The sequence below is a fragment of the Anopheles coustani genome, chromosome 2 (assembly GCF_943734705.1).
Source record: "Anopheles coustani chromosome 2, idAnoCousDA_361_x.2, whole genome shotgun sequence".
Classification (NCBI taxonomy): Eukaryota; Metazoa; Arthropoda; class Insecta; order Diptera; family Culicidae; genus Anopheles; species Anopheles coustani.
In genome coordinates this window covers 36,357,482-36,384,284 of record NC_071289.1, presented here as the reverse complement: position 1 = coordinate 36,384,284, position 26,803 = coordinate 36,357,482, and the positions used below count along the sequence as shown (strand labels likewise).

General features: G+C 42.8%; 4 protein-coding genes across 4 annotated transcripts in view; 1 reads left to right on the top strand and 3 right to left on the bottom strand.

Annotated features, from left to right (window-relative positions):
* Positions 1 to 4,500: 4,500 nt before the first annotated feature.
* On the bottom strand, positions 4,501 to 6,618 carry LOC131263408 (uncharacterized). The gene is made up of 2 exons (XM_058265603.1): positions 6,386 to 6,618; positions 4,501 to 6,117 (listed from the first exon to the last, which is right to left on the bottom strand). The coding sequence occupies exons 1-2, from the start codon at positions 6,531 to 6,533 to the stop codon at positions 4,784 to 4,786; spliced, it is 1,482 nt and encodes a 493-aa protein (XP_058121586.1). The 5' UTR covers positions 6,534 to 6,618; the 3' UTR covers positions 4,501 to 4,783.
* Positions 6,619 to 7,145: 527 nt separating this feature from the next.
* LOC131263260 (uncharacterized) lies at positions 7,146 to 8,057 on the top strand. The gene is made up of 4 exons (XM_058265427.1): positions 7,146 to 7,262; positions 7,330 to 7,661; positions 7,726 to 7,789; positions 7,866 to 8,057. Exons 1-4 carry the CDS (start codon positions 7,247 to 7,249, stop codon positions 7,973 to 7,975), a joined length of 522 nt encoding a protein of 173 aa, XP_058121410.1. The 5' UTR covers positions 7,146 to 7,246; the 3' UTR covers positions 7,976 to 8,057.
* LOC131264317 (uncharacterized) lies at positions 7,995 to 8,697 on the bottom strand. The gene has a single exon (XM_058266613.1). It carries the CDS (start codon positions 8,604 to 8,606, stop codon positions 7,995 to 7,997), a length of 612 nt encoding a protein of 203 aa, XP_058122596.1. The 5' UTR covers positions 8,607 to 8,697.
* Positions 8,698 to 17,158: 8,461 nt separating this feature from the next.
* The window catches only part of LOC131264314 (sodium/potassium/calcium exchanger Nckx30C), a 64,335-nt gene continuing 54,690 nt past the window's right edge, over positions 17,159 to 26,803 (bottom strand). The window contains exons 4-7 of the mRNA XM_058266609.1: positions 26,049 to 26,233; positions 20,584 to 20,841; positions 20,308 to 20,444; positions 17,159 to 20,207 (exon numbers count right to left, since the gene is read on the bottom strand). Coding sequence (XP_058122592.1) covers positions 19,967 to 20,207; positions 20,308 to 20,444; positions 20,584 to 20,841; positions 26,049 to 26,233 — 821 coding nt within the window. The 3' untranslated portion in view covers positions 17,159 to 19,966. The remainder of the gene's footprint in view (positions 20,208 to 20,307; positions 20,445 to 20,583; positions 20,842 to 26,048; positions 26,234 to 26,803) is intronic.

Below are 26,803 nucleotides of genomic sequence, written 5' to 3'. Positions count from 1 at the left end.
ATGTGGGACCATATGTTAATTTTCATAAGGGATTTAAATATTTCCAATCAGATGCTTCTTGTGTTAGATAAATAAATACGATAAAACACGCTATAATAATTTGAAAAATTGGAAATATCTCTTCAGCACAACATAAAATACTCCGACGAACGGTTACCAAAAATATAACGCGAACTTTCAAAAAACATCGCGCTCTCGCCACGCTGCTGCACATGCGTTCGCCGAAGCCGATGCTGGGCTGCGTACTTTTGGTCTCGAAACGAGAGCACGTTGGAACTCATTCTCCCGCCGACGGCACCGGCCGGTAAACCTGCTCGACAAAAACACGAAAAATCACATGGTGCACCCGAATGGGGCCTGTGGCCGCGCGCAGTTTCCATTCATACCGGTTTCTGTTGGCTCTTGTTCTTTTTTTTTTCTTTGTCATCGTAAACCCTCGCAAGCCCTATTCGGTCCCTCTTTTTTGAAGCGTGCTTTATCAGGCCGCTTCTTTCCGCGGCCCATTTAGTTATCACATAGCGTCGCGTTTCTCTCACGTGGTTGATATAAAATCGCGAAAAAATCAAAACCCAGCGGAAGGGAACGAACGGGGCGCGAACTTGGGGACAACTGGGGTTCCCGACCAGTGCATTCATTCATACTCGGCCACGGTACAAGGCAGCGGTGGGAGTTGTTTTGACCCGGGCTAAACATTGCTGAAACTTTGAAGGATTTTTCGAACTGGACCATTAGCAAAATCCCACAGGAAATGGCAAAGAACCGTTTCCGTCGTTCGACGAGCAACATTTTGGTGAGTTGAAAACCGTAACTGCCAGAGCTGTCGACTTAAGGTTGCGGCAGGATCAATGGAGTGAAGGTCTGAGATTATCTAGATCACATAAAGTAGGTTAAACTTCCCTCGGTGGAATGGTGGCGTGTGCGCTTGTGTGGGAACCCCGGTGTGTGTTGGAATTTTATCGTAGGCTGTACATGATTCTGTGAAGTGATGCCTATCTGAAGACTACAACGAAACAAATAGAGACCAATAAAATGTATTGGCGGAGGCAAAAGCCAAGTACCCGAAAGTATACTTCCCCGATCATAAAAAGTCTTTAGATGAGCTCACACCCGCAATAAAATCCGAAAATCACACGGGCTTGTTCGATGATAAAGACGGCCAATAAAACACGTTACCATATTTAGCGCAGAACATCGTCGTCGTCCGGCCAATTCACAGCCGATATCTCCGTTTTGTATCCGAGCCCACTTAAGGCACTGCTGCTCCCGACATGGAATTCGCAAAAATACGGAACGTTCGACTCCTGTGAAGCATTCAAATTATCCTAAGCCGTAAATCGCCCATGGTCATAAGGGGTCTTTTTTTTACGATCCCTTCTCGAAGATACACACATTTTACAGCAAGCGGTGCGCGGGCCGTCCGGGCAAGAGGAGCCCCCGGCCAGCGTGCATGTACGCCAGCCATACATTGTACCGGGCGCCTTGGGACCACCGCTCGGCCTTCGCAATGACGAATCGAACGTCACGACCGCAAAACCGACGACTCCGAACACGCGGGAGGCCACCTTTCACTCACCAGATTTTCATCTTCATCTTCGATCGCGGCCCTGTGTGCCGACGGAGTGGAGGACCCTACCGATTTGCGTCACGTCGCCGAACCTTACCTTGAAGTGTTTTTCGCTTTCGGGGGTCGCCCCAAGTGTTTGAATTTTTGCGCACGACAGTCCGCGCACCACTTCAGCTGGTTTCACCGGTGGGACTTTGAAGAAAGGGGGCAAAACAAAAAATACCTCCATCGCAAATGGTTCCGCCGGCTGCCTTGGTCCACGCGGAACGGATTGATTTCGACTTCGAAGTCACCATGAAAAGAGAAGTAAAAACATGTTGGAAAAATAGTGTATTAGACTTGTACTGAAGGAGGGAGCAGGGGGAGAGTCTTTGGAGGTAACCCTTAGGTAACCAGTTTGCTTCCTACCAGGGTCCGCCGTTCGATCGGTACTCGTTGTGGAAGAGTTCCGTCCGTTCCGTTGTCAACCAGTTGGCTGAAACGATCACCGGTTTACTGCAAGACCGGCACCACAGCCGATCCCCAGTAACTTCTTGGCTTCATGAATTTTTATGTCATTACATCAATTACGTAATGGGCAACTGTAGCTTCCAGGGTACGAGTTTGTACTTGTGATCGGTTTAAGCTCAGCCGTGTCACAACGAAACCCACCGAGGCAAGAGGAACGTATCGCGGACTGTCGAATGTTTTTCAAGATTTAATCACGGTGCACGATGCCATACGATCGAGAAGAGGAAAGGAAGTAAAACACAGTCCCACTGACGTAACGCTCTAGGATCCGTTGCTTACCCGATTCACTATATATGAGCCTTTCTGTGTCAATGTTCTTACGGGCCCACCATATATTCCACTTCTTCGCAAAACGATCGTCCCGCGCGCGATAAAAGACGCAACGAAGAGAAACGTGAAATAAATCGAAAACCCGGCACAACCTATATCTGCTACTTTAATCGCGTTCCGCGTGCGTAGCGAATCAAGGAGGCCCCGCACGAGCGCACGGTACCGCCCCGCCGGTGTCACCGCCGTTTCCACAATCGATGGTAACAGGACCCGGCGTCACCGAACCACATGGCGATAGCATGGCGTCCGGCGACATCCATCCCCAGGGTTGCGCTCATGTCGTCGGCCCGGTTCAAGAACTCCTCCTTCGAGCCGAGCAAATTTTCATTGACAACTTTTCAGGCACGATCGATGAGTAATGCGGCCCGCGCCAATGCAGTGGTCGCGCCTCGTGCAAAGAAGGCACGACGAGACAGGGAAGGAGAGAAGGAGTTAAACGCAAACGTGATGTGACGAGCTGCTATTGGTGCGTGGTTCGTGAAACCCGCCTCGCCGTAAGGGCACAATTTGAATTTTTATTAATTTGTATGTTAAGTACCGATCGTACGATTGAGGGTTTGCGGTGCGTTTGCTGCTGCATCGCGAAGGTGATCATAACTTCCTTGGGAAAGGTGCGTATGGGGTGAGTTTTTGACGCCACTCACGGGGGATGCAATAAATGTTGAGGCTACAAATGATACGATTGCTGGTTTCTTCTGATTATACGTACTCGTTCTTTTATCAAGAATATGGAAATGAGCTACGGAACAGGATAAATTTGTTCTAATATGAACTTAAAAATGTTTTCTTAACTTGTACTTTTTTTTACTATTGAACTTTTTGACAAAGAAATAACTGCGCTTAGGCTTTGAACTAATAAATTAACTAACTAAACTAATTATTGGAAGGTACTACGCTATTATTAAAATGCTCCCAACAGAAAGTCAATAGAACTATTTTTTAAAAATATTGGAATTTGCAAAATTGAGCTTTTTCCAGAATATAAATGCAAATTTTGCCCCTTTAAAAATTATTATGAAAAATGTTCTTCTCATCCCATGAAAATTCGCAACAATTAGAGAAATTTGAACTGTGCACCGGTTAATTTACCTTAGAAGAGAAAATACCTTCAAATAACTTTTGCGCCGACGGAAGCGAAACCGCCGACGAGGCGCATCGCCAGTAGTAGGTTGGTCAGTAGAAACTGAAGGAAACCGCTGACAGAGCGAACCGCGGTAAACAGGGTCGGTTAAGAACCGACACTTAAGCATATAAGCCAAATCGAAGAACCGAGTTGGCATGTAAGCAAGATCGAAACTTGTAACTAGGTTGAGAATTAGTATAAAAGCCCAAGAAACGAATAATAAAATCAGTATTCTGCTAAGAGACAGCTCGCCCTTTAGTTTGTACGTCGGTGGAAGCGAAGCATGTCGTAGGAAGGGCATCGTGCGCAACATTGGAGGCGTTAGGGTCGGAGCCGGATTCGGTCATATTCGGCAGCTGGCCCGGGGAGGCCAACAAAGTCAGGAAATTCATCGCGGAAACTAGCCAGAGGAGCAGCACCGGCGAACGGCCGGCAGCGATCAAGCAAGACAAGCATCGGCGGACGGCCGGCGGACAAACGGAGGTACCAGGCGGAACATCGTTGAACAGTCGGCGAAACAAACAGCGATCATCCCACCGTAAGCGGTGCACAGAACGCGACAACCAACGAACCATTGCGTAGAATGTGATCGGTTTCTCCACCAATCGTGCGTAGAAGCGCTCAAGTTTATTGCAGTTCCGAAAGGTTTCATCTGCCCCAAATGCAAGAAGGCTGCAGACGAGAAAAAAGAGAGCAGAGAATCTCTAATGCAGACACAAAAACTACTGAAGGAATAAGTAGATAGAGAATTTAGAAAAGGAAAAAAACTCAAGGTAGAAAAGGAGATAGAAATACTTCAAGCAGAAGTTAAAAAAGGCCCAAGATGAACCAGAAGATACCGGAAGTTTCAGCCCCCTGTCGTAGGAAACGCAGCGTGTTTGAAAACCTTCAACTTACACCATTGTTTGAAAGAATTCGGAAACAGATAGTAATAATCGAAACCCCCTTCAATGAAGTAATAAATTCGTTCCAATTCAAATAGCAAACTGACTCTTTTGCCTTTATTACAACAGATGGTGATGTCCATTGACCAACAAAGCATGATCCAAAATAAACACAGACCGTATGTATGGGGGGGGTTAATGGGCACGCGTTAGTTTAGTTCGCGACAAGAACTTACAGTTAGTCGGAGCAAAAGCTTCCCTTCTGTGGCTTATTTTCCCACTCGAAGTATGGTGTATCTTTTTTTCTCCCTTGACTGGGATGGCCTGCCTCAGTGCCTTGCTAGCACAAGCCAAAGAACGCTCGCTCTCCTCTCAGTAGTCGTCTCCACGGGACACAACTTCCTTGCACGTCGGACGCAGCATGATCGTGTGTTCGTACTGAGCCGTGTAGCTACCCTTGACGTCGCACAGCGGCGGATACGCTTCCACGATGCCCTTGTCGCAGAGATCCTTCAGCGCCATCTGATACTTGGTCGCGCCGGCCCGGTCCAACCAGCGCTTGCAGAACGCGAGCGTGCCGAAATTGCGTGAGATGGTGCCGAGCAGCTGTTTCGACGACTGCAGTCGGAGAGGCACAATCGGGGCGTCAAAGTTCTTCATGTAATGAGAGGTATCCATATCGTCGTGCACTAGACCACGACCGGTCGAGCCGAATGTTTCAATGGCGTAGAACTCGTTCTCCTCCATGCGCGTCGTCTCGCCGCCCTTTACAATCGGTACCGTCTTGCCAGCATGGATCCGGTACGGGCTGATCGAGTGGCCGTTCAGGTTGCGAATACTCTTCACCTGATACGTTTTTCCGTCCAGTTCGACCTCGTACGATTCCATTACCTCCTGGATGGCAGCTCCGATGTCGCACAGCCTCACGTCGATACCGGCCTCGCGGATTCCCGCCTCCGTTGCCTCCTTGACCGCCTGTAGCAGCTTATCGTACTTTGGGTTGAACGACAGCGTGAACGCGCAGTCGATGATACGACCCTTGATGTGCGTTCCGAAATCGATCTTGGTCACATCGTCGTACAGCAGCACCGTCGGATCGCCCGCGTTGGGCGTATAGTGTGCCGCGCAATGATTCCTCGAGCATCCGGTCGGGAAAGCCAGTCCCGCCTCCAGACCTTTCTCGCCAATCAGACGACGGGCCGTATTTTCAAGTTCCTCGCAAATCTCGATCATCGTCATGCCAGGCTTTATCCATTTCTGCATGTACTGTCGCGTTTGTCTGTGCGCCTCCGCGGCCTGTCTCAGCTCGTTGTATATGTCCATATGCATCCGATCCAGCGCACGCTTTTCCTCGTTCGTGAATCGATCCTTTGCCGTTGTCGAATCTGGATACTGCATAATTTGACCCTCGGGGAACTTTCCGTCCGGGAACTGTTCGGAAATCGGAACCGACGGAGCCACCAGTTTGTCTCCAGCAGGCTTCTTCTTGTTCTTCTTCTTTTTCTTTTTCTTCGCACCTGCTCCGGTGGCACCGGCGGCAGTAGCATCGTCATCCTCGCCTTCTTCTTCACCGTCCTGATTGGCACCTTCTGCCGGTGGTTTAGTTTCCGCTGCTTTGCTGGCCTTCTCCGCCGCAATAGCCTTATCTTCGGCTTGCCGTTCAGCTATGGCCTCGCGCAAAACTTCTGCCTCTTCCATCTCGACCGCTGTAATCATTGTAAAATGATAATTAGAGCACGTTGGAGCATAAATACTGCGTTGTAGTGATACAAATTCAGAACACGCAACGCATAACCTCACAAATCGTACGGTCGTTTCAAGAACGCCGCATGAATCAAAACGAGCAGTGCTCAATTTACATCGCTGAAACAATCTTTCACCCAGAGGTAGTTAAACAAATTTCAATACGTTCATGTGATTCTCTTACAAAGCAAATATTTGCCACAATTTGCGCAACAATGTTGGCGGGCATACCTGTTTTTTTGGGCTTCCTATTACGTTTTTTCTTCTTCTTTCCTTCGGGCACATTTTCGTCCGCTACGTCGTCGGCCGCATCCTCGTTATCCTCAATTCTATCCGGAGTTTCCTCAACCGGGTCTGGTTTCGTTTCGACGGCCGCCATTTTACGCGTTTTTACTTTCGTCCTTTTTCGCTTTTCCGACCAAGAAATGTGAGAAATTAGACTTGTCCGTCAGATGCTGTTTACTTCCCGGAACTAGTGTTGGTAGAATCGGAGCTCGAACCCTTTGCGGATTTTAAAGGATTGGATCCCATTTGACGGATTCGGATCAGAATTGATTCGTTTGAGAATTGATCAGATTTGATTTCTTTGGGACTCGATTGTAATCGATTTGATGATTTTATTTGATTCTGCCTGACAAAATCAAATATATTTGAATTTGATTTGGCTCGATTCAGATACGAAGTAGAATTAGTTACGATACGACTTGAATACATATAGCTTGGGCATCGGTAATGTAAACGATCCTGTATGCATTTTCGATGATGCTAGTCCGCGATAAGGCTGAATGTTATTGATTTCAGACCTCAGTACCGTCTTCCGTTCCTCTATGATCTCCACCGTTTGCTACGGCGAATTCAATACATATCGAACAAGATTCGACGAATTCCCAATGGGATTCGGAATCGGAATTTCGAGTCCCTACAAGGGATTTGATTTTTCCACCTCTAGTTTTGTTTGTTGTCAAACTTTTCGCTTTAGCTCTTGAATTCAGGAAAAAAGAAAATTCTCAATCAACAAAGTACAACAAACTACACGTTTGCCTCATTTAATAATTTCTGTGAACGTAATCGGGTATAATAAGACACAACACGATGCAGGATGATATTGGTGAGATAAAAACATCCGCTTAAAGCGTTCGTACGCGACTTATCTAGATTTTTCACGCAAAATGTAGATGGCATTCATTCGGATGATTCGGGAGGCGAGCACTTGCTCAAACAAGGGGAACCGCTGCGAGAACAAGATCGCTTTCTGCCGATAGCCAACATCACAAAAATCATGAAAAAAGGCATTCCCGCCAATGGGAAAATTGCTAAGGATGCTAGGGAGTGCATACAGGAGTGCGTGTCGGAGTTCATATCATTCATCACATCGGAAGCCAGCGATCGGTGTTATATGGAGAAACGCAAAACCATTAATGGAGAGGACATACTGTGTGCCATGTACGCGCTTGGCTTCGAAAATTACATCGACCCCTTGAAGCTGTATCTCAACAAATACCGAGAGGTAAGTACATCCGAATGTGTTTGTAATAGCTCGTTAATTGTCCTTACAAATCCTTGAATTTCAGAGTGTTGCAGCCGAACGAACAGTCTCCGAAGAATCGAAAGAACCACAGACGTCCTCTGAGCCAGGTAATGATTTACAATTCGAACGAGACCAAGAATAAATATTATCTCATCATCTTAAATATTGAACAAACCATTTTAGATTCACCTGAACGATTCGTTTTACCGACCACCATAGGTAATGCCGACATCGTTTATCATACGGAAGAAGGAGAGGTTTTCTTCAAGAACGCACCATATGAGCGTTTGTAATAATCTTAAAGGCAGTAAATTACATGTCCATACCCAGGCGATCTTTTATTTTCAATAAACTTTCATAAGTATCCAATTGTAATCGGTGAATTTCTTGAATGTTGGCTTCATGACGTTGTTGCATCTCGGTTAGTGTGTCTATCTTACTGGAAAGCTTTTGAAGAAGGGCCATAACAACATCATCTTCCGTCGCTGCTTCGATCTGTACATCAACGGGTGGAGTTTGATCGTCGCTATCATTGTCCAATTCTTCCAACATGTATGAAACACTTTCATCGCCTTCATTTGAAACATTTTTATCATGATCAAGCGCTTCGTTCACTTCCTCCATCTGCTTGATATCATCCTTCTCGGCAATTTCTTTGATTGTATCAAGGATTTGCTTGATGTGTTTATTAAAAGCACAGTCCCGAGTTGGGTTGGCCAGATACATTTTGAGAAGAAAATTCCATTTGCTGCGACAATGTGCTGCGGATGCGTTGATTTCTTGGTCTTTCAATTTTTCTGATACTATGTCCCATGTATTATCCTCGTCCTGTCCGCCACATCCTTCAATAGCTGTTAGGTACACTTTAAGCAGCACAATTATCTCCTCTCTTTTCCACATTTTCGGTTTAAGTTTACGAATCATTTTCGATTATTTTACTGATCAATGTTTATGAATCGCTAAACTAACATTTAAATAAACGTTACTGTTAAACAATTATAAAACTGTAGTAGAAATCCGGATACTACTGTGGAAGAATAGGAATGTTGAAAAACTAGTGTTGGAAGAATCGGGATTCGGAAGATTCGAAGATTCGATCCCTAGACGGATTCTAAAGATTCCAATTCCATCTGACGGCTTCTAAAGATTTGGATCCCATTTGTCGGATTCTAAAGATTTGATTCGATTAGAATTCAAATCAGATTTGATTTGTTTGGAACTTGATTTGATTCGATTCTGCCTGATCCTGAACTATTTGAATCAGCTCAAAATGATTTGGGTCGAATTAGACACATAATATCCTTAAGAGACGAGGAATATTTCTGTCCGTTGATTTTAGAAGATAGTGTCAAACGGTCATTAATCATATTGCTGTCAGAAAATCGGAACCGGGCACGGGTTATTTTTATGTTTTAATTAACGAAAGTAAAATTTTCCAGGCTACTTAGTTTTCGCGAAATGATATTGTATGGAAAAATGGCCGAAGCAGCCAATTTTCCAATAACTTTTGATTCTTTGGACTGATTTTTACGACAGACCCCTCGAACGAATGATCTTTACCAGAGCAACAACTTTAAGGAAGTAAAGACTTATCCATTGTTTCCAGTTTAGGAGACATTAATGCTGGATTGCCAATTCGACAATGGTCGGCAGGTGGGCGGTCAACTATCGGTTCAAAATGTCATTTTCATACAAGTTCCCTAGACTTTATTTTAACAAATGATATGAAAAACGGTAAGTTTGGTAAGCATCATATGACGGTTTGGGATTCGGACTCGTAGATCCGGATCCCAGAATGGATTTGAAACAAAAGTTTAGAATCCCTGTAGGGTTTCAGTTTCCCCACCACTATGGTAAACACTGAATACGTAAACATCGTTAAGTTTATAACCCTTAGTTCAGTTTTATGGTGGTCAAGAGATTCCTAAAGTTTAAATCTTGATTTATGGGATACGTTAAATATTTGTCTCTAGCTTTTTTGTTTTTCGATCAATCTAGTAATATATCATGACTGGGTAAAATCCCAAACGGGGTACCACAAACCGAAATCAGTGTCGTGACTATACTATTTGTGAGAGGGTGTACTTAAAAATACGCAATAGTTGATATAAATACCGTTGTGTGAACCGTTTGAATTGGATGTATCGTTAAATTGAAGATTATGGTTATACTGGACAGGGTGGACAACATGTACTTAAGCGGTGCAAATACTCAATGGTCACAATTAATAAATTAATTTATTAGCCATTGCATACATTTATCGTCGCACAACAGGTCTAGACCGAAAAAACGACGGCTGTGGGCTCATTTACTCTTTTAACAAGCTTTTAACAAGTATTTATTTATTTTATTTTTTTTTAATAAATAAATAAAGTATTTCTAAGCCTGCCTCCAATAGGGAAACCCGCCTAACGAACCCGCGTTTCCGACGCGCCCGTCGAGGTTAGCCCAGACATGTGCTAAAAGTATTTAAATGTTGGCAAAAGTATTTAAATTTATAAATTAAAACAATTTAGAAAAAAGAAATACAATACCTTTTCTTCAGCTTAAGCTTTGATTTAAATTGATTAAAATTAAAATTTAAATTGATTTTCACCTCCTAAAGCAACAAAGCTTGAGTAGAAAGCCTTAAGCTACAACAGTTTATTTTTTGTTCGGATTAGTTTTCCTAAAATCTCTGACTAAATAAACTAGGGTTTTAAACAAAAACAAAGTAAATCTCGTGTCATCCATGAGCACAGGTTAAATGTGTACAAACTCTGCTGCGAGTATAATCTTAACGTAACTCCCAAAGCATCCAAAAACAATAAAATATGTTGTCAAACAAAACTTACACACTGTACATTTCGGAATAAAAGAAAAACACATATTCAATCGAATATCCTTTAGAATCAGTTTATTTTTATTCTATATATGCTTTGTAATGAGAATGATATATAGGTATATATATAAAATCAAATCTATATATGTATAATAGTTAACAAAAAAGTTTTTTCTTCGTCAATATTTCATGTATCATTATTTTCTTCATTTTTATTCAATTTTGTTCTGTCTTTGTTTCCTTTTTTTTGGGTGTTTGTTTTTCTCCTTATTATTTTTTTAAAAATGAGACAGCAAACGCAACATACTACGCCTGAAGATCTCATTTGTCAACAATTAATTACTTCAGTATATAACTCTATTTATTTGCTCATTTTCTTTGCATTTCATGTAGGTTTGTCAGTGTGTCATGTCGGTGTGTGTTATGTATATTTCAATGGAAATGTGTGTCTGTGTGAGTTGTTGTATGTGTATGCGAGAGATTTTATCTTCTTGTTTGTTGCTCTATTGTTGCAGCAATGCAAAGCCGCCATCCTAATTAAGTATGTGTATTTTAAAATTGTTTTTACATTCAGCTCGAATCTTTTCTAAGAGTGTCAATTGGTATCCCTTGCTAATTTTTTTGTTTTTAGTTTCATATTCTGCACTGAATTTCCTGACAATGACAAACTACAAACCCCACCGATCTCCGCTCGTTATGCACTTATCGCCTCCTTACAACGTTAACTGTTTGAAATTATACCGACCGGAACAACACGTTACGTTGCATGTCGCTGATGGAGAAACAATAGGAAAACACAGAACACATTTTTTCGTACAACATTTATAAGCATCAAGTGAAAATGTGCCTCGGCTGCTCGGTCAATCAACAATACGAGTTGCCATCAATAAAGCATAAAACGAAACCTCTCCAAGCTGGCCTGTGTAAGGGCTTCCCATGTACATTTGTATTGTATATTAGGCTCCCAGTTTAATCGTTTTCTTAGTGGCCAACGGTTGGAGTAAACTTAATGTTACCGCATCGACCTACTTGTTTGTATGTTGGTTAAACTTCTGCTCCGTCCTTTCCTTAAGATGGAGGATGAAATGTGTTTCCCTTGCATGGTTTATATTAAAAACTTTATTTTCTACAATTTGTAAAGAGCTGAACTGTTTTTGCATTTATTAGTTTCTCTATTAGTTTTTGTTAATTAACTATTTAGTTTTACATTATTTATTGCTTCGTTTAAAAAACAGAAGTGAGCGCTGCTGGGAAGATGTAGCTGCTTGTGGGGTATAATGTAATAACTGTATGTGTTTTTTAACTGTTCATCTTGTTTGATTGTTTTATGTTGTTGCTTTGAGAGAAGCCTTATTTCATCTCGTGTTTTCGAAGGATCTGCTACCTCTAGCGTTCGCCAACATTTAAATTTTGCATTTTTTCAAACCCCGCTAAGGGTTCGTCACGTGAAAAGTAAAAAAAAATCCATTTAAACGCTCACCGATTTAATCTACGGGACAAAATTGTCTGCTAGAAGATAACCACTACCAACATGCCATTGTGTTCTGAACAGTTTTGTTTAATGATGCTTTATCTGGTCCAAACAAAACTCCACACTTTCGGTAGTGTTTGCAATGGGTGTCTTTTTTGTGAGCCTACCTTATTGTTGTATGAAAGCTGCTAGTATACTGTTGCCGTGAGACAATTCGATGTGGGATTCGCTTTCAGCTCTTACTCGGAGCTCTGGGATCAGAAAAATGATACACGAGCAACAAGGCGAGGACAAGAAATGCACTACAAACGGAGCTGTGGCCTTTTGCAGCGTCTCCTTTTCCGTGGGACCTTCGTTGCCTGCTCTCCATGGTTTCGGAGCTCCCCCGGTTGCCTCTCGTCCATATCTACATCTCGGAGATTCAACATGCCAAACCTACAGCATGCCTGGTCTGGCTACCGGGAGACCCAAATTTTAGTTTTGCACAAGCTTCAGCAACGTTTTGCAAAATGCTGCAGTGTTGTCGGCTCTACACTCTAATGCACCCTTCCGGTATCTATCCGACGTATATAGACTAATACTTCCTTTCCTTCGGCAATCGGCAATGAACAACTTATCTAAGGGTATGTTTTAGCAGCTTTAATTTTATTTTTAATTTGGTTTCATGTGTGTGAATGTTCTTTTTAATGTCATGTTGAAGTACACTGTTTTTGATAAATTGGAAGTCTAAAAGCGTTTGGTTTTGTTTGTCTTTATATCTCATTTGTGATGTCGGTTTGTTATTTTTTCTGCTCATTTTTCGTTCCACTTTCGTTGGCGCTTTAAATTATTTCTCTTCATCTGTTCTCTATTCCCGGCTTGGTATAGATTTAGCAGAGATACAGTGGCCTACTAAAAATGGTTCGGACATGATTAACGCTTTCTGCAGAGATGGCCAGCACTACCGAAACGTTGCTTTCGACTGCCTTGATGCTACCTTCATTCGATACCATATCGCAATGGTAATACATTGATGACCTACTAGTACGAGTAAAACTAAAAAACAATGTTTGTAACAATCCACATTCCTGCATTTCGTTTCAAAGAAAATGTGCCATGCATAATGGTTTCTGGCTGATTTACAATCGTTTTCTTAACTAAATACGCTTACACACAGCATGTCGCACGGACAGCGGCGACACAGGGAGAAAAATCCAAAACTGTGCTACAAACGAGTATGGCCGCCGGTAAATTAAAAAGAAACCAACAACACGTCACTTTGTGTTAATGTGCAGGTGCTTTCCACGTACGCGAAAACCACGTGCTGCCCATGTGCAACACGTCTCAGGAAAGACCGACTGATGCCTACCGCAGCCCCACATGGTCAATTATCGATTAAGAACAAAAATATCACATCTGAAAATGGTGACGAGGTTTTTTGTTTTACAATGTTCCTTCCTCCCGTTGTACGCTTAGAAAACTACAAATCAATGCAACAATCGTTTCATTTCGCCCTCCGATTCTATCCCCCTTTTTTATTCTTTTTGTATTTCATGCTCTTCTCTCCAGTCTCGTGTGTTTTCTTTTATTTTTCAAACCGTCAGCTATATGAGACTGCGTCTTGGTTTAAGTAAGTTTATGTTTTTATTGTTAATATCATTTTTTGTTTGTTTTTGTTTACCTTAATTCAACGGCTTAGCAACTATGGTTCAAATGGTAGTGTTTGTCAATCGTACGAACATACACTCGAAACGGCGAATGTAACGATAACCCTATATGCACCCCCTACCCTTTTACACCCTCTAGCAACAGATAACGATCCAATCCGGAATAGATTAATGGCAGCGAAACTAGATATTTTTATTCAATGCAAACATTGCGAAGGAAATTTTTTTTGTGTTGTTTTGTTGTGTTTTGCTTCCACCAGTTTAGAGGAACACAATGTATGTTTTTGCATGTTTTACATTGTTGCAACCATGATAAAGCTAACGCGATATGTAACAAAGCAATAGAACAACTGCACTGTTTGGTTTTCTATCTCCGTTGCCTCCAGCAAAACCCTCATTCTGACTCGACTTACATGGCTTACGTTCTAGTGTCATTTTTGTTTTTAGTGTCGCGCTGGCTGATTTGATCTACTTGTTGCTGCTGCTGCTGCTGCTGCTGCTGCTGGTAAGATTAAATGATTTTAATTTATTTGTTTGTTTGTTTGTTTTCCTGCTTCCAACTGGCTTACCCCATAAGACTAACATTTACCGTTGTTTTTTTATTCCTTAGAGCTACGTGATGTTATATGTTTTGTTTGTTTCTTTGTTGTTTTTTGTTCTTATTTATGCATTCTTTTCAGTATTTTAGAATAAACCCACCATTGTGCGTTCGTGGGCGTTCTTCAAGCGTATGTCGTTTTATATTTCTGCGAAAACTTGTTTCTTTCTTTTGTTTATCTTGTAATGTAATGTAACATTACAGTAATGTTTAACTACACTAGCTTCAACGTAGATGTGCGTGTGTGTTTGTTTATTTTACCTACTCTTGTTTTGCACTCAGGTTTGCAGGTTTCCAAAAACAAATCAAAAAGCCACCCAATTCGTATAGCTCATTATGTTTTTGTTGCAAGGACTCGATTAAAACTGCTGCACGAGCATGGGTGCGATCAGGTGGTCGTTTCGTGTTTTTATGTTTTTCCTTTGTTTCTTCAAACCTATCAAAACGAGTGTGTTCGATCAGTTTACCGCCAAAATGTTTTTTCGGGACTCATCATTGCATTACGCTATGAGGAAAGTGCGTTAGAAAACGCTAGAATCATCAAAAAGCTGTCGAGAAACGCACATGAAACGAAGGAATTGACTTCAATCGGAACTTGCGATTGGCGAAGTCCCAGGACCAGATGGTAAAGGAAAACCAAACGGCTCGTTAGGAAAGCTATATGAAAAGCGCGGACAATTCCCCAGCGGTGGCACGGCTAGCCAAAGAATAGAAAAAAGTACTTAGGGATTCCCAGTGCTAGGCAGCAATGCATGACTTCGCTAAAGGGAAGCATTGCATCAACACAATTCTCCGACATGTGTATGTTTCTTCAACTTTTCTTGCCACGATGAACCTCGACCGGTGCACTGTTTGCTTGCAACATTCTCTTTCACTAGCACGATGCTTCTGTTGCAATGGACGGGTATATTCAACGATCTACTTCGTACAATATTTGGCCACATCTCGACCCACACGTTTTCTCAACCGTGCAACGAAAGACCTCCCCATCAGCGTCGGAGAATTTGCCCTTGCTGGGTTTCGAGTTTTCTGCTTGTTCTAGTTGTTATCTAGGTTATTCCATGGCTGGATTTGTTTTTTGCTTGCAGTAACAGCCGATTTAATCAGACAAATTCACACACGCCTTCTCTAGCGCCGATCGTGCAATATTTACAAATGTAACCATTAATGCCTACTAATAAATAGCAAATTGTGTAACGTGAATAACAATTGTGTTTTTTATCATTTTTCTTAAATTTATGCTACGTTTTAAACCGGTTGCTGTCAGGTTGTGTTTCCCCTTTTCGTCATGCGGTCTTTATGACAAGTGCTGTTCGATGCGGGGTATATCTTAGGTTTTGCTGGTGCTTGCTTTCTTCTCTTCGTTTTTATAGTTCAGAAACTTTCGCTTGTCTTTTCTTCTCTCTGGGTTTGCTGCTTGGTGGTCGTATTTGGTTCTAAATAAATTTTCCCACTTTTTCGTTTCGTTCACCAGCGTTCATGAACGTATATGAGCAGAACACTTAACTAGCAGAAGAGAAGAAACCGAACCTGGGAGTCTTGGAGCAGGGAAACATTAGGCAGTTGCCGAACGCCGGGTGATAAAAGCGATCCCGGTGGGCTTCGGTTTTCTCCACCTGGCTGCTCTACATTCTAAACAGTTTTACTCACATTGGAACGCCAAATGCGGAAAACAAAAACATAACAGTAACAACAACGGCATACACGTCTCAACGGATATGTATGATTTCTTTTAAGTTCTGCCCTAACCTGCAAGCAGACGGAAAGTAATGGCATTAGGTTTTGGAAACATTTCGCCAATGTGTGTTTGTCATTTTTTCCTTTTATTAGCTAGCAATTGACTTTTACCACTAAACGCAATGCATCGGAACTGTTTGTTCTTTTCAGATGGAGGAATAAACCGAAGAAAGATATTTTAATTGCTTCCTAATTTTTTAAAACCGTTAATGCTGTTCTGAACCCGGGTTGCATCTTCATAAGTTTTATTTCCCTTCAGTTTTCCCTCTTTTATAGTAAAAAATGAGTTCGATGTGCTTGCGTGTACTTGCGGTTGATTTAAAGAAAATTATGCTTGTAACGTTGCTTATAATCCTCATGATTTGTCCTTCTCTAGACATTGACTCCCGATTATGCACCTTGCTTTGCTGCAGTTTTATTTACTTGTTTGCTTGTCTTTTGTTTTTCAATATTCGCGCACCCGCTTCGCTTTCAGCGTGGTTTCGGTTTGATTTGTTAATATAGTTTTGTTCACTACGATGTACCCTTTTGCGTTTCTCTGCCTGATCTTCAATAACTTAAAAAGTCAAACAAGAAAACCTTTCAAAAATTTGTTAACATTTCATTTTATTATCTTTGTTTTTCCTTTGTTTAAGTATTATTTAGTGTTTTCGAGCTTTTGTATGGCTTCTCTAAGCGCTGATACATAGTTTCAATTCTAACGAGTTTGGTTTCTCCTTACCCCTGCTTATTTGCTTGTCTGTAAGAGCCACTGATGCCTTCCGCAGTTTCACTCGCCGTTTTGCAAACATTAGTTCCGCTCTAAAAGGCGCTCGCGTTAAATGTTGGGTGCATTTTACTACTTTCTGCTGCGTCGTTCTGGGTTTGTCATTCTCTGGTTATAAGGAAGGTTTTTGTTTGTGATAAGTGCGACGAAAGAAGTATGGGCACTATATCTGCTGCATCGGTGGAGTCTCGGCGAAAAAAGGATTAACGATGAACATTATTTAGAAAATCTTCTCGTGATCGATGAAGCATTGTCAGGTTGTATTTCCGGAAATTCATTTGATCCACGGCTGAATTGGAGTCGGTTAGGTTGGTTTTCAAATCTTCACCTAAAACACTTCGAAAGTCGAAAAAATGATTTTGTAATATATCCTTAAAAAGAAAATACATTAGAAGATTTTTTCCAATCGGATCAATTTTCAAAATCGAAAAATGTGCTCACTCGAACAATCTTCTACGTGCAATTTTGTGTGAAAATGTCACAAGAAAATGTGTGTGGATTGTGGTTCGAATATTGATACACACGTTAAACCAAACTGTATAAAACTGTTACCACTTTCACGCCAAAACTCTTGCGTTACCTTTTCCATGGATTAACTACCAGTGTATATCCCAGCCGCGGTCGATTTTCTTGCTTTGCTTCCTGTTCGATGGTTCGATACCGATAGCTACTGCCTCTGCTAGCGCCTGACGCATGGAATCCACTCGGAGAAGCTGCTTGTTGGGTGTCGATTTCAGTTTAAACAGAAAAAGTATCTCATATCTCTCCTCAAATATTTTCACGAGAAGTCAGGGTTTAGGGTGTCCATCCATCCCATAATGATTCAATACCCGTGGATGCACGGAAACCAGCTATTACTTTTTCCTCCGTTGCTCACACGAGAATTTTATGATGTTAATGTGATAGGCAAATGTTGAGGAAAACCAAGAAATAGGACTAGCAATGCACCAAGCCCACCCCCAACCGTACTCGTTGGTAGGTGGAGTGCCAAAGAAAATTATAAATTTGACTTCTCCTTCCTGCTTTGACGCTCAGAAAATCGTCCATTAGTTTTGTTTCTTGTAGATCGAGTCGCTAAATCTTGACTCGGATCTTGAATTGAATTTAAGGTGTGAAAATTTGCACACATTCGACTAATCAAACTAACCGGATCGGAAGAAATAGATAGGACCGCATAGTTGTTGATAAATGTTTACATGCGTAAAGGAGTCGAAGAAATATAGATAGTTGTATAATAGTAGTAATAGTTGACAGCTGTGGGCTCTGTTTTTTTATCGTAGTACTGGATGTAGAGGCGGTGTGGAGATGTGTTTCAATTTATGGGCAGAACTTGGCTCTTACGTGTCGTTAGAAAGTTACTATTACTAGAGTTAGTAATTTATTATGATCCTATTGTTTCATTACTTTTTGTTTTGTTTACAAAAGGTTTATACCTTTCGTCTAATTTTGATCCGTTCATACGGTTGTCCCGTGAAAGGTCCCCAATTGAAATGTAGTTTTAAAAAAAGCTAATGAGAAAAAGGGGCATTGGAATTGATGTTCCTTCCGCTCGCATCTACGATAGTGAGTGTGCTTAGAGTAGTAGTAATGTTGTAATAGATGTAGTAGGAAAATAGTAGGTTTTTATAGGTCTAAGTGAAATAACAATGCTCCATGGCTTAGGGTTCGTTAAGATTTATGTTTGGATGATTTTGTCTTCATTTATCGTTCTTTTCTTTTGAATCTTTTCTACTTCTTCCGTCTCTTTCGTGACAATATGTTTGTCCCAGATTGTTGTTGTAGCGATGATGTTTAACTTTTCTGTTTTTGCTTTTTCGTTTTTTTAGCGTTCATTCGGTAGGTTTAGATTTGATGTTTAGTTTCGTTTGTTCATTTCGTAATTCTTGTATTTGTTCTTTTAGCTACAGCTTTAGCTTTTAGCGAGGGAACGTTTTCGAGGGGTTGAAAATGGATCGCTTAAAGTGGATTAAAATCTAGATGATGATCATTTACTCTCAAACCGTTCCGTAGAATTCGGCCGTACGTAGAAAGAGCTAAAGAGAGTTTATAGAAGACTTTGTCTTCCTTCTTGTTGAGTACAGTTTGTTAAATTTGTTTTGTTTTATGCGGCTTCGTTTTCTTTTGCTAGTTTTCGTTACAACCTACCTTCCTGCCTTGTAAGACGAATTATCTAGAATTGGGTTTTCTCGTTTATGCATTTTCTTTTTAGATAAATTTCATTTGAAATACAGGGGTTTACCATTGATGCCCATAAGGAGTTTTTTTGTTGGTTATAATTTAAAATGTGTGAGTGTGTGTCTTTGCTTCAGCTCATACACTAGTTGTTTGATTCTTACAGATTCAATACTATAGATGCGAATATAGAACAGGAGTTTAAAAGTCTAAAATGAAAGTGTATGTTTGCATTATAGATTTGGTTTAGATGTTTTCGTTTGATCGTTTTGTTATACTTTTTTGCTAGCCAACCAGTGAAGTGTATCACTTCTGTTCTGCATCTAGTTGCATTCACAGAATCAGCTGTTCCCTTTCCTGTCCTGGCACACGGTCGTTACGGGCTTCCTCCATTATTTTCCTGGTACTGGTTTAATTACCTCCTTTCTCGAACGCCTCTCCAGTCTAGCCTTCTTTTTTCCTTTTTCTTTGCTTTCCCTTGCCGTTAGTTTAAAAAGATTGGTTTCTGTTTATATACTTATTAGCTAAGTCCTTGTCGTTCTTTATCACTTTCTCTATCTCGCTTTATACGGGCTGTTTTTTTATTAACTTTTTTAATTTCTTGCTTGTCCATCCTGTTTTCCGCTGACCGTATCGATTCTCCGAGTTGGTTTGCCAGAATTCCGCCAGTGCAGCCCGAGGCGTTGTGTGACTGCACCTCGTCCATTTTTGTTATCTTTTAGATTCCAACGGGCTGACCACTGAGTCAGCCGGCGCGTGCTGGCGGAAGTGAAGCGATGTCGGCATCCGCCCCGGGGAAACCCGTGGCGCGGAAAGTAAAAGGTCCTTTCGTACTCCACTGCTAGCGTATTATTGTAACGATTGCTTTACGAGCTTGCGTACTAGTTTGTTTGGTTTCGCTTCGTGGTGTGTGTGTACGTTTGTGTGTGTTTATATGTATGTTTGAGTACGTGTGTATGTGGGTGTGTTGTGTTTCTTTGCAGAGCGCCCCGTCTTGCCACTCCTTGCCTCCCATTCCACGGCCCACCAGGCGTTGGAGGGATGGTAGATGGGAGCTCGACCTGACATCACGCTTAGAACGGACAGATCAACACGTCGTACTCGAACATTAGCGAAACGGCGACGAACACGAAGTACAGCAAGAACATGGTGAAGCCCAGGCCTTTGTTCATTCGCCAGCGGAAGCAAGCTATCGACATGACGACGAACAGTAACATTAAGAACAGGATCGTGATCGAACACACCATACCGACGGAGTTCACCTCCACCGGCTGGCCGTAGATGATGCCGTACAACAGCCACGGTATGGGCAGGCTGCAAAATCGAGAGGGATCAAAATGGCATTAGTTCGAACCACCGGAAGTCGATTATGCAGCACGAAGGAGGGTATCCTCAAGACGCCGAATCTTCTTACCCCACTGTCACGTCGAAGATGTTACTGCCGACGGAGCTGGACACGGCCATGTCGCCGAATCCTTTGCGGGCCACAATCACAGACGTGATCAGATCAGGAATTGAGGTACCTGCTGCTAAAAATGTCAGTCCCATAACCTAAAAAGACAATCAAGCACAAATAAAAATCCAGTGAACCGTTGCGTGGCGTACTAATGATCCCGATAAAGGGCACCGAGTCCGTAGTCTCCGTATCAGGTTGGAGACCGGAATGGTTGCGAAGTAACTCCAAGCTTACCTCCGCCGGTATCTCCGAGGTAATGCCGATGACGGTGGCCCACCACACCATCAGATACGAGTAGGCGGCTATCCACACGATCGATCCGATGAAGGTGACGGGGAAGAACTTCTTGCCCCGCGGGGTCCTGGTGTCGGGAAGTGTTAGGTACAGGGGAAAGATAATTGGAGCTACTAGTAGGTAGGTTATTCGTTTCCTAGCACCCTTTGGCCACGACATGCTCAGTGCTTCTGGTGGTTCCTCTTCTAATTCGTTACCCTGTGTGGAAATATTTTTGCAAACGTACGATTAGTAAGTGATAGAAACAGAGGTTTACGTGGGCTTGAAAAGTAAAAATTGGGTATTAGGGAAATGTGCAATGCATTTTCTTTCACCAAACGATGTGTCAACCAGCTGAATTCACAAGCTCAACGGTTGTCTCGTGCTGATAGTTTACTATTATTCTATAAGCTGCTTCCGCGAATATTGTTTCACGTGTTATGTGAACAGCAGATTTAATTTTGAATGGAAAAAATAGCATTGAAATGATAAGGCTCCTTTATCAATCTGCGTATTTCCAGTTTTCAAATTTTCTTTTATGGTGGTTATACCATTATGATCATATTTCAGTTGGTTATTAGTATTTTGATGTCAATTCTTAAGTTTTCCTCTATTATGTATGGAGTTATATTTTGTAGGATATATATTCAGAATATTTCATAACCCCGTTTTCTTGTATGTGCTCAACAAAAGGATAGAAAAAAATTTTGTTTCATTTGAATATTCTCTGTCTCATACCTTGCATCTTAAACATGAGTTATTTTTTCAAACTATGCAAAGATTATTTTACAGTTTATTTTTAACTCCAACAAACTAAATATGAACACAATACAATTTACTATTTTAAGAAAGCAAGGTCAACCAGTTCGTCCTACGTTTTTCTCACCTTTTCCCAGACCCTACCTAATAGCTTCGGTTTTCTACATCCTTTCCTCCCCACATTCTGTAGTGGTGAACGAACGCACGGGATAACCAAATCCCACACCCACACCAGCTCAACCGTCGCGCAAGGACTCCCTCGTTACACGAAGTGTACGTTAAAAGCTCGCCATTAAAAATACACCATCACCGAGTTTCCCATTCGAGTACGATTGCCCACCGTTACCATCGCGACGGAATGGTTGATTTCCAAAGAGCGAGCAGAATCTCACATCTTCAAAAATAGAACAAAGAAATAAAACACCACAAAACCACGTGAGCAAGCGCTGGGAGGAAGCGGGCGGGTGGTAGTAAAAGCTTCATCCACTCGGCCAGAAAGCTTTGCCCTTGAAAAAAGTTCCCTCAAGTGACCTTTTTTGCTTGCCCGAAAAGAATCGCAGGGAATTGGATGGGTTTGTTGGGATTATGGTTTGACCTTAACCGATTCAGGCAATGGAAAATGCCTGTTCTTGTAAATGAAAAGCAGATTCGTTTATTTGAGAAAACGATTGCAAAACCCAAATCGGGAGCGAAACAGTTAGCAAAGTTTTTATGAGTGAAACCAATTTTATATACTCATTCAGCCTTTTATTTCCCGCTCCAAGGAAGTTCCTTCTATGGTTGATTGAGTTTTCAGCGAATAATGGATCAACGGTCTACTCTCGTGTTGTTCGCTCAATGATTGTCCCGTTGTTCCAATCACCATCCTTCTTCTTTTCGCCTAGCTTTGCGATATCCCATGGGATCTGGTGTCCTTTGGACATTAAGGAGCGATACTTTGCTACGGTTCATTTACCTTTTAGCCCGGAAAAATAAGAAACCCTAATATAATGAAGTGCGTGAACGAGCACCGACTCTTCGCTCTATCTTCCCCCGGTTCGTGCTCCTGATAATGACCCCGATCTACTCAGTTTCCTGCCCAGCCCTACCACCAATCTTTTCCATCAATTATCGATGTTCTTCGTCCCTTGTCCCGCTAGGACTCTTCCCCTAGCCCTCCCAACTCGTCGTCGGCCTGCTTTCGTGTTACAAATGATACCGTCCATTCGCACGCCGACATCGTCCGGGGTCGTGTTTTCTAGTGGTTGACTTGTTTACACCCCCTCCCCACCCTCTCCCGGGCCCGTGTCCCAGGGAAGCACTTATTTCCCACCGCTTATCGCACGCATGCCATCTTTTGCGACAAGAACCTTCGCAATGTTTGCGGATGCCTTCGGTGGCGCATTACATTTGTATCTTCCAACTCTAGTTCTTCGAACGGACCGAGGGGGGGAGGTGGGGGGGGAAAACAAGTCGAGCATCCGGTTCCGCTCCCGGGATCCCCTCTTCCTGGTCCATCGCTTCCTTCATTATGGGCGACCTTTCGTAAAATTTGACGATAGGCATTGTTTTTCCTGATAAGTAGGAACTGATAGTGTAGCTGTGTAGCGATAAGAAAATGAGAGGCCTTCGGTGGCAATAGCTCGGTCTAGGTTACGGTTTGCTGACTCACTTCATCGAGCGATGCCGTTGGCAAGATGCCTCTGAAAGTGCGAAACCAACCACCGTATCCATTTCTCGGAGGCTTTTAACCTTTTTCTAAACGAAATCGTAATACGTAGGGTTTGTTAAACGAAATCCAACAGCCTCACCCAAATCTAAGATTCAGATTCGGTCTGCTGTGTGCGAAGGCAAGGAGTGGCAGTGGTTTGATGTGAGTATTATATCAATAATCATCCAGCGTGGTATAGCATTCTCCCGGGATCGGACGTGACCGAGCAGCGGCAGGGCATTCGCAAACCAGCAGAACAACCTCGCCCCAGCTCGGAACGGGTGGCGGTTTTTCCTTTATGTTTGGATCAGCTTTTTGCTCCCAGCCGCAGCACCAGCAGCAGACGGAAATGCTAGAGCACAAGTCCCAAAAAGGGGCTAGAATCGAATTTGCATATCTCCATTCAAATCTCATCATCAGTAGCACCGGTAGCTGCCCGTACCCCGTGCCGTGCCGTGGACATCAGGCACTCGATTAGCAAATTTGAAGAGTATGCCAGCACTCAGTGGAAGGGACCCCGGGACGGAATGGCAGTGTTCGACTCGGGTTTTTTTTTCTTCCCTCTCGAAAAGCGCTAACAAAAGATTGAATTTCTTTCGCCGAAAAGTGAAGCATCAACTTTCAACGAATGTGCTGCAGAAGACGGTGGTACCTGTGGGGGGGAAGAGATGCAAGATTTGTTGGTTTTTCCCAAAAATGGCACAAACATTGGGAGGAAAAAGTATGCTGAAAGGCGCTCCAGTGAGTGCAAGCAGGAACGAAAGGCAAGAAAAGGAGATGAATGGATGTTTGCGCTAGACAAATAGAACGAATAGTACTTTAGTGGAAAATATTTGCCAAGACGCCACCGACTGGACAGGGGAAACCAGGCCAAACAGAGGTGAAGCCTCTCGTAAGCGACCACTTGGGACAAAAAGAGAGGAAGAAGCAAACCACAGAAGAGTTCTTTACTCCGAAGCGATGGCGCTATGGCGACTGAATCGAAATAGAATACTGTCGGATCGACATTTTCGGAAGGATTTTCCTAAAAGAAAAGGAGAAAAAAAATCTGATAAAAACTATGTTTCTGCATGATGTCAATAACTTTCAGCTTTTCCAGCTGGTGGCCACGGGCCAAACACGTGGTGGCGAGAAACCTGGCAGAAAATGCACTCCTCGCTTCCATTCTGCTCGTCCGAACAGGCTCGATGCAAACGAGAACGTTGACAAGTTGAAATTGATTCTAAAACACTTGCCGATTATACTTGCATGAGTTGCGCTCCACACTGGGAAAACCCGGGAACGGCTGGCCAGCGTGATGCGAAATTCTTTCACAACATAATTTATACTGTTTGGGTGTGCAATTTTTCATCCACTTGGGGTGGGTCTTGCTAAGAGAAACGGCATAGTTTTCGATAAGTTTCGATACTTGTGGTGATAAATAATGGATTATGTCGACGATAGTTGTTGGCGATTAAATTTAGAAACTTTTGTGGTGGAAGTATCTTTAAATCCAATTTTGTTCTATTGAAACTTTCAGATATGTTGCATTATCCACACACCAACAAGGAGCAGCCGATTGAGAAATTATTCAATCGTTATCGTTTCTAAGCTTGCACCTTCACTTGCCAAATAGTAACCCCAAGGAAAGGAACACAATAAGTTCGTCCGAACCAAGTGAGAAGAAAAACTGGCTGAATTGGCGATGTTTCATATTGAAATCGATCGTGTCTAAGGTCGGCACGAGGCGTATGGGAACATTTCCTTCAATAAGGAAGCTCACAGATCGAAGTTTTTCAATCGACCTAACCGACTGTCGGTTCTCGTTCGAATGCGCTTCTCGCTCTAATCGGCTTTGTGCAAACATTTATTCAAAATTGGACTCAGTTTATCCATCTCGAGCAGTACCATGTATTAGATGGCCGGAGCGTTGGGGGGAGAGGGAACGATTTTCCCAGCACCTGCTCGGCATGCCAGCAACATGGTAAATGGCAGAAATGGGTTTCAATTTCTAGCTCGCACGTTTTTCACGAAAACGCTGCATGCAATATTCATCAGCCAACGGTCGAATGGCAACAGTTGCCGTTGGGGTACTCGCCCTGCCTCCCTCCCGCCCAGCGCTTTCTTGGTGGAAAACGGCAAAACGGTTACCATCGAGCGGCGCACAGACTGGGTAGGCTCCGAAGCCACAAGTCGTCAGATAGTTGTCAATCAAAAGCGTCCCCATTCCGGGTCTAGAGGCAGCGTGGAACCAAGCGGGAAACCGTTACGTTGCTCCACGTCGCTTGACTATTTGCATACCGATGTCGGAGGAACGCCCGGTTGCGGTTTACGCCGGGGACTATAAATAGATGGAATTTCCACTTTCCACCGGAGTTGGCGTGGGTTTTGGGTTTTTGGCCGTCACGCCGGAGCACGGAGCGAGAAGCTGGAGCGAAAACGCGAGCGTACGGTGCATTCCCAGCATGGATGAAATTGAAATTGGCCCCAGGACTAATCGAGTTCCAGGCGGGTACGACCGACTTCCCGGTGAGGAAGTGTTGTTTTTCTCCGCTTTTATGTTGCCAACCAGGTCTACCAACTATGCTACGAGTACGAATGCTGCACGATGACGTTTGCCCGACGTCGCTTCAGTCTGTATGACGTGCGAGTCCTTTTGTGAATGGAGGGTGGCACTGGATGCACAGTGCACGTTTATTTTCTACACATGGACCAACATGATCGGATTCGGAAAGGATTGCCTGGAAACCAGCTGGACAACTGGACCGTCGGTGGTCTCTGGCTGGAGGGAAATTCCGCTTTTTTTTCTCATGCTCTCAGCTTGGTCCATTAAACGGTTGATTGCTTGTTAACCGCTTGTAAACGGTAGGGCTTACAAAGGCTTAGGGACGCTTTATTGACACTACGATCGTATTTCCTTCGCCGATGCTCCGGTGTTGGTGGGGGGGAAAATGTAATAATAAAAGTAAAACAACCCGCTACAGGTCGACACACTTACCGAATCAATTGTTGTATCTATATTTCCATTTGGACGATCGCTAGCTAAGGTGGTTTCTTTTAGATTAATTTTAACATGGTTCGCCGCCGACGAGGTCGCAGCGCCCCGTTGCGGCTTGGTGGCGTCCAGCAGCACCTTGAGCGACGCGATCGCGTGCAGCTGGGTCGCCTTTTCATCGACTTTACCTGGAACGGGATCTTTTATTATGTTATTACGTAAAGTTAGTATGGAATTTGCCAATTATGTATTAAATTTCTGGAACAAATTTTGACATGACACGGTGAGCTGATTAGTTGAGGCGGTAGACAGAGAGAGATAGAGAGAGCGAGCGAGCGAGCGTTCGAGCGAAGATAGAGGTAGAGGTAGGATGTTTATTTGTGGTGAGAGAGAAATAGATGGCACGGAGGAGCGAGTGAAACAGAGCGACACAACAACGATTGAATTCGGCAAAACTTAACGAGTAAAATTTTGCATGATTGTTCTACTTTTCTGCTTCTAGCGGCGCAATTGTTTGTTTTTTGCTGTTACATTGATTACATTAAACATGGATTTTTACTTTATGGCGTTTTGTACTTGAATTTTAAGGATCATCAACTTTTCATCTAACATATCTTGTGAACAAACATTTGAAAACAACACCATGTAAAACATTGAAATTATTCACAGTTACAACTTGTTTACAACACAACATGAACATCCTACGAACGATTATTTGACCTTCACAAAAAGAATAAATTACTAAACATCGAACAAGC